We start from the raw sequence: 12430 nt of genomic DNA, 5'->3' as shown, positions 1-12430 counted from the left end.
ATAATGATGCAAGTTTTAAATTGAGACCATAGTAGACTGCTGAACATAGAAGTGCTTGACGTTAGGAATGCTTTAATGGTAGAAAATGTTTTGCAGCACTGGATGAGGTTTCCGAGTTGAGCAGAGGGTTCTGCTCCCATTTATTTCAGTAGGATTAACCTGACTGAATCCCAGTTAACTTTGAAAACCACTTTTCCTTCTGGCACAGTAAGCAGAAAGAGGAAACCACACCTTAATGAAAGTACATTATCTTAACTACCCTAGTACATTTATGCATTACTCCCTTTAAAGCTTTACAAATATTTATCATGGCTGCTGGAACGGACAAAAAAGCTTCGTAATATTAATGGTATTTTAAAGCAGTTACTCTCTCCATCCCCTCTTTTTTGAAGACAATAGAAAAAAAAGACTTTAAAATGCCATTCTCACAGGCTGTTCTACGTGCTATGAGTTCAATTCCGTTTCTGCCCATTTCTAGAAGATTTCTTGAGCCAGCTTTCCCGAGTTGAAGTGTGTGGAAATATTCCGTACAAACAAGTTGACTTTCAACATAAATGAAACAAAAATGAAGGATGGAGATTGCTTCTGACCCAATTTATACACTGCTAGAAGTTGCTAGTATATCACAATAGCTATTTCTCTGCCTCTTAGAAATTGTTCACTAAATCTAAAAGCCAGCAGCATCAATGACATCTTTTTCCATAGCTGATGATGGAATGATACGTGCAAAATGAAGATGTAACAATAAGTCTTAATAAGCATCATAAATTGAAGAAGAGACCTCCCCTTCACCTCACAATTAACGTTCTGAGTTAATGTATTTTGCCTGGTATCACAGTGCCGCTTCTACCAACCTCACCTGCATTGCATATTCCAGCAGGGCTCATATGTGCCTTCACACAGGAGTGTTAAGGGACAGAGAAATCTTTCCTTCTGACTTGCAGTCTTGAGGGAATGTGGTCTTTCTGGCCAAGGTTGAAATTTTTTCCCCACTTCTATTTATTTTAGCTTCTTTTTTCAGACAAAGGAGGAGACACTGGTTATTGCCCACATGGTTTGTTTGCTTATTCTCTGAACTAGAGGTAAATCCAAGTGAAGGAGAACTCTTGCCATAATTTTTATTATCTTTTATTCTATTATGGGGGAGAAGGGACCTTTTCACATGGGAAACCCTGAACGTTCTAGTTTTGGTGGCTATTCAGGCACCAAGAAATCACAATTATGCTTAAATGTTACTATCTATTTTTGTCAATTATTATTTTGTAAGAATAAGCACACATCCAAGTAATAGGGGTTTTTTTTATATACATTGTAAAAAAATTATACCAACAGCTGGGGGTGAGGGACAGAGCAATAGGTTAGCTAATAACGCTGCTCCTTTACATAGCTAGATGGAGGTCACTGATGCAGCTCAGCAAGACGTGAGCTACCATCATCGTTTGTTTACTCGCCTAGTAGGTGCTTGAGGAGGTAGAGGTTCAGTTACCACCTCTTGGCACCAAAAGGATGATTTACAAGTTCCTGCCTGCACTCCTGCAGGCTGAGCTCTTACTTTTGCAAAAAAGCAGTCTTAAAAAAATGCTTGCCGGGACTGGTTGTGGCTTTCCAGAGTTGACGCAGTTGAAAGCAGAAAAATGGGTACTCTGCCCATCTTCTCGGTGATGTGACACACAATGATGTCATCTAAGTCTTACCTATTCCCATGACTCAAAATCAGGCTAAGAAGTTTCAGTACAGATAAATTCCTCTATTCAGAAGGGGACTGGATTAGGGATTTTTGATTTTGTTCCATGGTATAGATAAGTACAGCTATCTTGTGGTTATCTTTTATTTGATGTAATCTGTTTTCAGGCATTTTTCCTTCTCTCAGCAGTTAATGTTATAGCTGCTGCTCTTTACATACCCTGCCTGTGATAGCAAAGCAATCCTCTCATACAGAATATTCATTGACACCACATTTTCTAACATGCAGAGAAGAAAAAATTTCACCTTGTTTTAATAAGTTAATCCAGAAAAAGAGGTCCAGCAAGCTGAAGTGAAATACATTAGAGGTGACTACATAGCCGGCAAAGCAAGGATATTAAAAACCAAACTCACCCATAAAAAGTGAGACGCAGGAACCCAATCCTGTGGCCAAGCTTAACCAACTCTCCCTGCCTAGTAGCAGCTCCTGTTAGTAGCACGATTCCTACTTTCTTTAGGGTGCACAACCACTTGTACGCACTTTCATCGTTGTACATGATTTCTTCAAAAGGTATTTTGGGAAGTTGCAGGTCTGAGCCCCAGTACTGGCATTCTGAAAGGGAAGAAATAGAGAAACAAGCACTTAGCTGTTTTAGCATCAAAGCTCAGGACATCGAAGTATGAAGTTATGGGATTTCTATGCATACGGCCTCAATCATGCAGTGAACCACCTGAAACTGGGTCCCTGAGTTTGCATGGATAACAAGCAATCTTTGTGATGAAATTCAGCAAAATATTGCAGTAAAGAAATTTTAACTCAGAAGTTGAATGAAAGACCATTTGAAAGGGATATTTTTTGTTAACAGCACGTCGAAATGTGCATGTTCGTTTTTCTGTCTGTACTGGTGAACCACAAGAGTGAAAATTTGAAACTAAGACTGCTTTGAAAGTTTCTTGTCTAGGGTAAAATACCATGGAGCACTCTGAGATCTCTCTGAGGTATATTGCATGGATATATAATAATTAAACAATTATATTCCTGATGAAGGAACAGGAGAAGACACACATCAATATAACAGCTTAGAAGCAGAGTAACTACATCAGTTGCGTAAGTGACCAATCAATTTTCTTTTGTAGATTTGTCTTCATGAAATCATATCCAGTTACGTTAAATTCTGCAGGATGGTGTCATTCCTTGTCTTTTCCTCTGCAGATTTTTTTGTGAGCATTTATCTTATTTCAGGAAGATGCAGAGGAGAGCCCAAGATGTTAACAAATCCAAGCACTGCCAGAAGGTAAAGAAAATGATGGAAAGATTGAGTGATGAGCAAGAAGTTATGTCATGCCCATTCTCAAACAAAATTGATTATAAGAGCATATGACAATAGAAGAGTGTTAGAACCGCTATACCTTAATCAGACATTTGCTTGCTGAATAGACCTTGTGATATAAAAGGTGGAAACCCACAGCCATTTTTTTAGAGGCAGGTATAGACTTGCAGGCAGAATGGGAAGGGCTTTTGAGCCTGGTTTTCCTTCAGACCTTTTGCTGTGCCCCTCTTCTTTCTTTTTGTCCCCTCAAACCAGCGGCAGCTGCATGGCACATCATCCAAAACTATAGAAGTAGTGAAAATCTACGCAGCTTTAAAATTAAGTGCTGCTTAGTCTCATTCTTTTATGTACTTAGAGCTGCCCAAATACTGCTAAATATGTATCTTTCTCTAATGGTATATCCATACCTGTTTCTATATACATGGATTTTTAACGTGTGACCAATTCTTATGACTCTTTTCTAGTATCACAGTTCGGTAATGGTTATTGGCTTTCATTTAATAATGCTTTTTTAAAATCTCATAACCTATCCTAAAGCAATCACCTTCTGGTTGAGTTGGAGAGTTCCCAAATAGATAAGTCACCTAATACAGAGAGAGGAAATAAAACTAAAATACTGAATCATAACTAGAAAAAAAAACCCAAACCCAATTATTTTCTCTTAACTGTATTATTTTCTGAGGAAGAATGTACTCTGGTGTCAGACAACATGGCCTTATATCCATTTGTAAAGATACTCTACAGAAGAGACAAGCATAAATATACAGTGACAAAATAAAGCAATAATTAGATATGATCATGAGATCTAGGCAGATTTTTCATTTTATGACGGGCTACACAATCCAAATCTCATCTTCCAACATGAGCAAGTTCTAAAAATTATGCCTACAGTATTCTGCATTCAACAAAACTGTACACGCTTAAAATTTTGATGTGGATTACAGTGCTGGAGGCTGCAGCTGGAAAAGGAAAGGCCTGTTACGTGTCTACCCAGGCAGATGGACACTAAGCCCGCAGGCACGCCGTGGGAAGGCACAGTGACTGCTCGCAGCGTAAGTCTCACTCTGCCTACTTTAAGTGCCAGGATACGTCCCTCACCTGATTAGGCTTCCCCAGAGGAGAATACACAGCTCCTCTAGCATTGATCTTGGTATCTGGTCACTGTTGAAGGCAAGGTGATGATTTAGCCACAACTTCAACTACTGTAGCCAAGGTCTTAGGGCAAAGCCCTTGGTTGTCCCCTCTGGTCTCCAGGAGCACACGCTGCCTGTAACTCCCGGTGTGTCACTGCAGGTCACCTGGGTGCATGCTGGCAACCAAAACCAGCATCCTCTGAACTGCTGCACTAGATGTGAAGAGGATGGCTCCCACCAGGCAGAGGGAAAGGAACTCAGAAACTCAGCTGAGGCTAGCTAGCCCTATCTTCCCAGCAAGTATTTTTGCTCTGCTTTGCTAAAAACCCTGTGTGTGGGCATTAAGGCGTGAGTGCACCTGGATTCCGTCTGCCCCTAATCAGATTCCGGGCTGTGCAGTTATTTATTATTTCTTGCTTTTAATTTTCTTCTTCTTGGTTTATTTTTTGTCCTCTTTCCTGTGCATTTTCTTCCTTCTCCATGAAGCAACCTTAGATTTTGAGACCTTGGCTCGAGTAGAGATGTCAAGACTAGGATTTTCTCTCTCATAAGTTCTTGAATACAAAGGTAAGAAGGAATTCCTATCAGCGGGTCTAATGAAGAGTGGGTTGTCTTAGCCTGTGTTGGAGGCACTCTCAGTTCCAGTATGAGCCACAGGAATGGCCCAAATGTTTACAGAGCTAGGTAGTCCCTTCACATGCACGTAAAAATAGCTTCTCCTTTCCTGCCTCCTTTCTGTCCCAGGACGGAAGTCCCATGTCTTCCACTTTGTTTCTCCCAATTTCAGACAACATTCACCTTTCTCCAGGTGAGATACAGACACACAGAGATGAAGAACTTAGAACTTGTCTCTCACTGCTCTTCATTTTCAGGACTTGGGATGGCTCATGGCAAATGGTAAGGGAACGCGCCCACGCTCACCCAAGGGTGAGCCAAGTCCCAAGACTCCCCTTAGGAGTTCAGAAGTGTAGCCAGGAGAGAAGTGCAGGCAACCTGTTCTCCCCGCCCAGGCCTCACCAGCTCCTGTGGCACTTGCAGAAGCGTTTGAGGTCTGGCCTTCAGGTCGACGGTGCTGCTGGAGCCCTCCTTTCAGAGAGAGCTCAGGAAAAGACAACAGCTGCTCTCCACTTCTTGTGGTCCACAACAGCAGATGGCAGCTAATGGGGAAAGCTTGTCCAATTATTCATGTCTGAGGACATACATAACTGAAGTAAGTCTTGGGGACCTGCTGGGGGACAGCCTATCCGATTACTCATGTCTGAGGGCATACAAGTCTAGAGTAAGTCTTGGCAACCTCCCCAGGATGATATTTTCTCAACATTTTCCCTCAAGTAAACACATAGTCCTTCAAGAGGACTCCAACAGGGATGTTCACCACTGTGACTGAACAGCCACCCACTGCAGAGCAAGGTAGCCAAAGTGATGGCCTGTTGCACACAAAAAGTAGAAAGTAGTTAAGTAAGATATAAGGCTTGCCTTAAACACAGACATAGGCACACTAAGATAATGTAACCAGTGACTGTGTGTAAGCATTTCATAGCACGGTATAAGTTCTAATAGCAAAATCAGCAATTGGCATTTTATGAAATAGCTAAGAAAAAACATACACAGAATAAGTAAGCACAAAGAGGAAGACAACTGCACGTGTGAAATATAGGAAACAAGTCGAAGTAAAGTGTGAAAGAGAGAAAAAAAACCACCTGCACGGTAGGTAGAGAAGATAATTGGTGAAGCCAAAGTAACCTCACAGGACAACAGGAAACATGCTGGGAAAAAAACCCCACAAAGCAAGTCCTGGTTGCAAGAATAAAACAACTCAGTCAAGAGGAGGTATGCTGTCCCCCATCCTTTCAAAGGAAGAAGAAGAATAAAACACCAATAAATAATGAGAAAAAAAACAAAGAAAAAAAGATGGTATCCTACTTCAGGTCTGGCTTCCTTCACCAAAAAGTACTCTTCCCCCCTCACATTGAAAGCCATACAACCCACAGCACCAGCTCCAAGGCACAGCCACTAACCCCAGCAGACCAGCTCTCTGCTCTTTTATACTCATGGCTAATTGTTAAGGACTAACTGGTTACCTGTGTGTTGATGGTGATTAAGCACTCAGCCTTGGCCATGTGTACTGTTAATGAATGTCAATCCAGCAGAGCATTGTTTTGAAGGTTCAAACTGTGTTGATGTCTTTTTAAACATATCACCAAATCTGCAACTGCTATATGTAAAGGTATGTATGGACAGACATTCAGATACACAGAGATTCAGTTGTACCAGACAGAAGACAGAGCTTGAGATCTTTTATCTTTCTGCTCCAAATGCAGCAGCAGCCTCATATTCCCCAAATAAAACTGAATGCCCGAGGTGCTACGGGGTGGGCAGGAGAGCAGAGCTCCGGTGTAGACAAGCTGAGAGGCACTGGTGCAAGCAGGTCGTGGGTGTAACCCAGTCTGATGGGGTGGGCAAGGTGATGGCCTCTCAGAGGGGTGGGCCCAGTGAGCTCTTCACGAACAACTAATGGTGGAGACAGGAAACCAACCCACCAGGCATCCTAGGGTGAGTGTGGGAGCTACACTACAGGCATGCGGAGACACGTCAGCTGGACTATTGAAGACCCGACAGACCGAATTAATACATGGGGTCCTTGATATGATACATAGAAGAAAAGACGAAGTCCTTACAGGTAACCAAGCTCAGGTTCAAGCTCTGGGGACCATGCTGGGGTCACCTGAGGGCAACCAATTAGCCCCCGGGGTTACTTGAGGTCAAACTTATGCCTTGGGACCATGCTGGGGTCACCTGAGGTCAACCAATTAGCCCCCGGGGTTACTTGAGGTCAAACTCCCTCTCTGGGGACTACGCTGGGGTCACCTGAGGTCAACCAATTAGCCCCTGGGGTTACTTGAGGTCAAACTTATGCCTTGGGACCACGCTGGGGTCACCTGAGGTCAACCAATTAGCCCCCGGGGTTACTTGAGGTCAAACTCCCTCTCTGGGGACCATGCTGGGGTCACCTGAGGTCAACCAATTAGCCCCCGGGGTTACTCGAGGTCAAACTCATGCCTTGGGGACCATGCTGGGGTCACCTGAGGTCAACCAATTAGCCCCTGGGGTTACTTGAGGTCAAACTCATGCCTTGGGGACCATGCTGGGGTCACCTGAGGTCAACCAATTAGCCCCTGGGGTTACTTGAGGTCAAACTTATGCCTTGGGACCACGCTGGGGTCACCTGAGGTCAACCAATTAGCCCCCGGGGTTACTTGAGGTCAAACTCCGTCTCTGGGGGACCACGCTGGGGTCACCTGAGGTCAACCAATTAGCCCCCGGGGTTACTTGAGGTCAAACTCATGCCTTGGGGACCATGCTGGGGTCACCTGAGGTCAACCAATTAGCCCCCGGGGTTACTTGAGGTCAAACTCCCTCTCTGGGGACTACGCTGGGGTCACCTGAGGTCAACCAATCAGCCCCTGGGGTTACTTGAGGTCAAACTCATGCCTTGGGGACCATGCTGGGGTCACCTGAGGTCAACCAATTAGCCCCTGGGGTTACTTGAGGTCAAACTTATGCCTTGGGACCACGCTGGGGTCACCTGAGGTCAACCAATTAGCCCCCGGGGTTACTTGAGGTCAAACTCCCTCTCTGGGGACTACGCTGGGGTCACCTGAGGTCAACCAATCAGCCCCTGGGGTTACTTGAGGTCAAACTCATGCCTTGGGGACCATGCTGGGGTCACCTGAGGTCAACCAATTAGCCCCTGGGGTTACTTGAGGTCAAACTCATGCCTTGGGGACCATGCTGGGGTCACCTGAGGTCAACCAATTAGCCCCTGGGGTTACTTGAGGTCAAACTTATGCCTTGGGACCACGCTGGGGTCACCTGAGGTCAACCAATTAGCCCCCGGGGTTACTTGAGGTCAAACTCCCTCTCTGGGGGACCACGCTGGGGTCACCTGAGGTCAACCAATTAGCCCCCGGGGTTACTTGAGGTCAAACTCATGCCTTGGGGACCATGCTGGGGTCACCTGAGGTCAACCAATTAGCCCCCGGGGTTACTTGAGGTCAAACTCATGCCTTGGGACCATGCTGGGGTCACCTGAGGTCAACCAATTAGCCCCTGGGGTTACTTGAGGTCAAACTTATGCCTTGGGACCACGCTGGGGTCACCTGAGGTCAACCAATTAGCCCCCGGGGTTACTTGAGGTCAAACTCCGTCTCTGGGGGACCACGCTGGGGTCACCTGAGGTCAACCAATTAGCCCCCGGGGTTACTTGAGGTCAAACTCATGCCTTGGGGACCATGCTGGGGTCACCTGAGGTCAACCAATTAGCCCCCGGGGTTACTTGAGGTCAAACTCATGCCTTGGGACCACACTGGGGTCACCTGAGGTCAACCAATTAGCCCCCGGGGTTACTTGAGGTCAAACTTATGCCTTGGGACCATGCTGGGGTCACCTGAGGTCAACCAATTAGCCCCTGGGGTTACTTGAGGTCAAATGCATGCCTTGGGACCATGCTGGGGTCACCTGAGGTCAACCAATCAGCCCCTGGGGTTACTTGAGGTCAAACACATGCCTTGGGGACCATGCTGGGGTCACCTGAGGTCAACCAATTAGCCCCCGGGGTTACTGGAGGTCAAACTCATGCCTTGGGACCATGCTGGGGTCACCTGAGGTCAACCAATTAGCCCCCGGGGTTACTTGAGGTCAAACTCCCTCTCTGGGGGCCATGCTGGGGTCACCTGAGGTCAACCAATTAGCCCCTGGGGTTACTTGAGGTCAAACTCCCTCTCTGGGGGCCATGCTGGGGTCACCTGAGGTCAACCAATCAGCCCCTGGGGTTACTTGAGGTCAAACTCATGCCTTGGGGACCATGCTGGGGTCACCTGAGGTCAACCAATTAGCCCCTGGGGTTACTTGAGGTCAAACTCATGCCTTGGGGACCATGCTGGGGTCACCTGAGGTCAACCAATTAGCCCCTGGGGTTACTTGAGGTCAAACTCATGCCTTGGGGACCATGCTGGGGTCACCTGAGGTCAACCAATTAGCCCCCGGGGTTACTTGAGGTCAAACTCCCTCTCTGGGGGCCATGCTGGGGTCACCTGAGGTCAACCAATTAGCCCCTGGGGTTACTTGAGGTCAAACTCATGCCTTAGGACCACGCTGGGGTCACCTGAGGTCAACGAATTGGCCCCCGGGGTTACTTGAGGTCAAACTCCCTCTCTGGGGACTACGCTGGGGTCACCTGAGGTCAACCAATCAGCCCCTGGGGTTACTTGAGGTCAAACTCATGCCTTGGGGACCATGCTGGGGTCACCTGAGGTCAACCAATTAGCCCCTGGGGTTACTTGAGGTCAAACTCATGCCTTGGGGACCATGCTGGGGTCACCTGAGGTCAACCAATTAGCCCCTGGGGTTACTTGAGGTCAAACTTATGCCTTGGGACCACGCTGGGGTCACCTGAGGTCAACCAATTAGCCCCCGGGGTTACTTGAGGTCAAACTCCCTCTCTGGGGGACCACGCTGGGGTCACCTGAGGTCAACCAATTAGCCCCCGGGGTTACTTGAGGTCAAACTCATGCCTTGGGGACCATGCTGGGGTCACCTGAGGTCAACCAATTAGCCCCTGGGGTTACTTGAGGTCAAACTCATGCCTTGGGGACCATGCTGGGGTCACCTGAGGTCAACCAATTAGCCCCTGGGGTTACTTGAGGTCAAACTTATGCCTTGGGACCACGCTGGGGTCACCTGAGGTCAACCAATTAGCCCCCGGGGTTACTTGAGGTCAAACTCCGTCTCTGGGGGACCACGCTGGGGTCACCTGAGGTCAACCAATTAGCCCCCGGGGTTACTTGAGGTCAAACTCATGCCTTGGGGACCATGCTGGGGTCACCTGAGGTCAACCAATTAGCCCCCGGGGTTACTTGAGGTCAAACTCATGCCTTGGGACCACACTGGGGTCACCTGAGGTCAACCAATTAGCCCCCGGGGTTACTTGAGGTCAAACTTATGCCTGGGGACCATGCTGGGGTCACCTGAGGTCAACCAATTAGCCCCTGGGGTTACTTGAGGTCAAATGCATGCCTTGGGACCATGCTGGGGTCACCTGAGGTCAACCAATCAGCCCCTGGGGTTACTTGAGGTCAAACACATGCCTTGGGGACCATGCTGGGGTCACCTGAGGTCAACCAATTAGCCCCCGGGGTTACTGGAGGTCAAACTCATGCCTTGGGACCATGCTGGGGTCACCTGAGGTCAACCAATTAGCCCCCGGGGTTACTTGAGGTCAAACTCCCTCGCTGGGGGCCATGCTGGGGTCACCTGAGGTCAACCAATTAGCCCCTGGGGTTACTTGAGGTCAAACTCCCTCTCTGGGGGCCATGCTGGGGTCACCTGAGGTCAACCAATCAGCCCCTGGGGTTACTTGAGGTCAAACTCATGCCTTGGGGACCATGCTGGGGTCACCTGAGGTCAACCAATTAGCCCCTGGGGTTACTTGAGGTCAAACTCATGCCTTGGGGACCATGCTGGGGTCACCTGAGGTCAACCAATTAGCCCCTGGGGTTACCTGAGGTCAAACTCATGCCTTGGGGACCATGCTGGGGTCACCTGAGGTCAACCAATTAGCCCCCGGGGTTACTTGAGGTCAAACTCCCTCTCTGGGGGCCATGCTGGGGTCACCTGAGGTCAACCAATTAGCCCCTGGGGTTACTTGAGGTCAAACTCATGCCTTAGGACCACGCTGGGGTCACCTGAGGTCAACGAATTGGCCCCCGGGGTTACTTGAGGTCAAACTCCCTCTCTGGGGACCATGCTGGGGTCACCTGAGGTCAACCAATCAGCCCCTGGGGTTACTTGAGGTCAAACACATGCCTTGGGGACCATGCTGGGGTCACCTGAGGTCAACCAATTAGCCCCCGGGGTTACTTGAGGTCAAACTCCCTCTCTGGGGACTACGCTGGGGTCACCTGAGGTCAACCAATCAGCCCCTGGGGTTACTTGAGGTCAAACTCATGCCTTGGGGACCATGCTGGGGTCACCTGAGGTCAACCAATTAGCCCCTGGGGTTACTTGAGGTCAAACTCATGCCTTGGGGACCATGCTGGGGTCACCTGAGGTCAACCAATTAGCCCCCGGGGTTACTTGAGGTCAAACTTATGCCTTGGGACCACGCTGGGGTCACCTGAGGTCAACCAATTAGCCCCCGGGGTTACTTGAGGTCAAACTCCCTCTCTGGGGGACCACGCTGGGGTCACCTGAGGTCAACCAATTAGCCCCCGGGGTTACTTGAGGTCAAACTCATGCCTTGGGGACCATGCTGGGGTCACCTGAGGTCAACCAATTAGCCCCTGGGGTTACTTGAGGTCAAACTCATGCCTTGGGACCATGCTGGGGTCACCTGAGGTCAACCAATTAGCCCCGGGGTTACCTGAGGTCAAACTCATGCCTTGGGACCACATGGGGGGGCACCTGAGGTCACCTGCTTGTCTAAGTGTTTGAATTGTCCCTACCTGCGCGCGGCGGGGGTGCAGTACGGGCTTGCTTCTGCCCAAGTGAGTTCATCAACCAGGCACGGTCTTTTGAAACACACCCAGGAGTGATGTGTATGATTTTAGAGGTTTTTTTCACCAGAACACTCCAGTGCTGCCCACACTGCCCGCTGTAGTTTGTTTTCTGATGCCTTCTCCCTAGGAAATCTGTTACTATTGAGACTGAATTTTTTTACGATTTAATATTTCCATTCTTTTTAATGCAAGTAAATAAGGCTTCTTCTCTATATGGAGCTTTCATCCAACCATTCAAAACTGTCAGCCTTTCAGCTATAAGGTGTAGGATTTGTGACATAGTCTGTTTGACTGAGATGCTCACTCACAGCTCCCAGAACTGCATTGTTGAACATGATCAGCATCATCTCATGGAAAAACATTCATTTTGGTGAAAAGCAGACCAGAGCCAAGAATGATAATAAATTCTGTATGTACTAGCATGAAGAATAAAAGAGCTAGGTTTAAAATCATATTCATGAGACCTGTGAACTCGGTGAAACTTTTTCCCTGCTGAAATTGATTTTTAACTCTTACCAAAAGGTTGCCCCATCTGAAACCAAGGCCATTTTATTTTGGTGGCCAAAGAAAGATGTATACAGCGAAGACTGAAGGTTATGGCTCTCCACAAATGGTTATCGCTGAGGCTGTGACTGGTGATAGCCGTGTCCTCAGCAGACAACTATGGATTTTTTTCCTCCGTCATCTTTCCATAGCAAGATCCTCCCTCTTACCCATATGGCTGAAA

The 12430-nt window shown here is 47.7% G+C and overlaps 1 protein-coding gene across 1 annotated transcript in view; it reads right to left on the bottom strand.

Annotated features, from left to right (window-relative positions):
* Positions 1-12430, bottom strand: part of BBOX1 (gamma-butyrobetaine hydroxylase 1) — a 38910-nt gene that overhangs the window by 11936 nt on the left and 14544 nt on the right. The window contains exon 3 of the mRNA XM_050897549.1: positions 2098-2296. Within this exon, the coding sequence (XP_050753506.1) occupies positions 2098-2296 (199 nt within the window). The remainder of the gene's footprint in view (positions 1-2097; positions 2297-12430) is intronic.

The sequence above is a fragment of the Gymnogyps californianus genome, chromosome 5 (assembly GCF_018139145.2).
Source record: "Gymnogyps californianus isolate 813 chromosome 5, ASM1813914v2, whole genome shotgun sequence".
Taxonomy (NCBI): domain Eukaryota; kingdom Metazoa; phylum Chordata; class Aves; order Accipitriformes; family Cathartidae; genus Gymnogyps; species Gymnogyps californianus.
The sequence above is the reverse complement of the archived record's forward strand: the minus strand, read 5'-3'. Positions and strand labels throughout refer to the sequence as shown.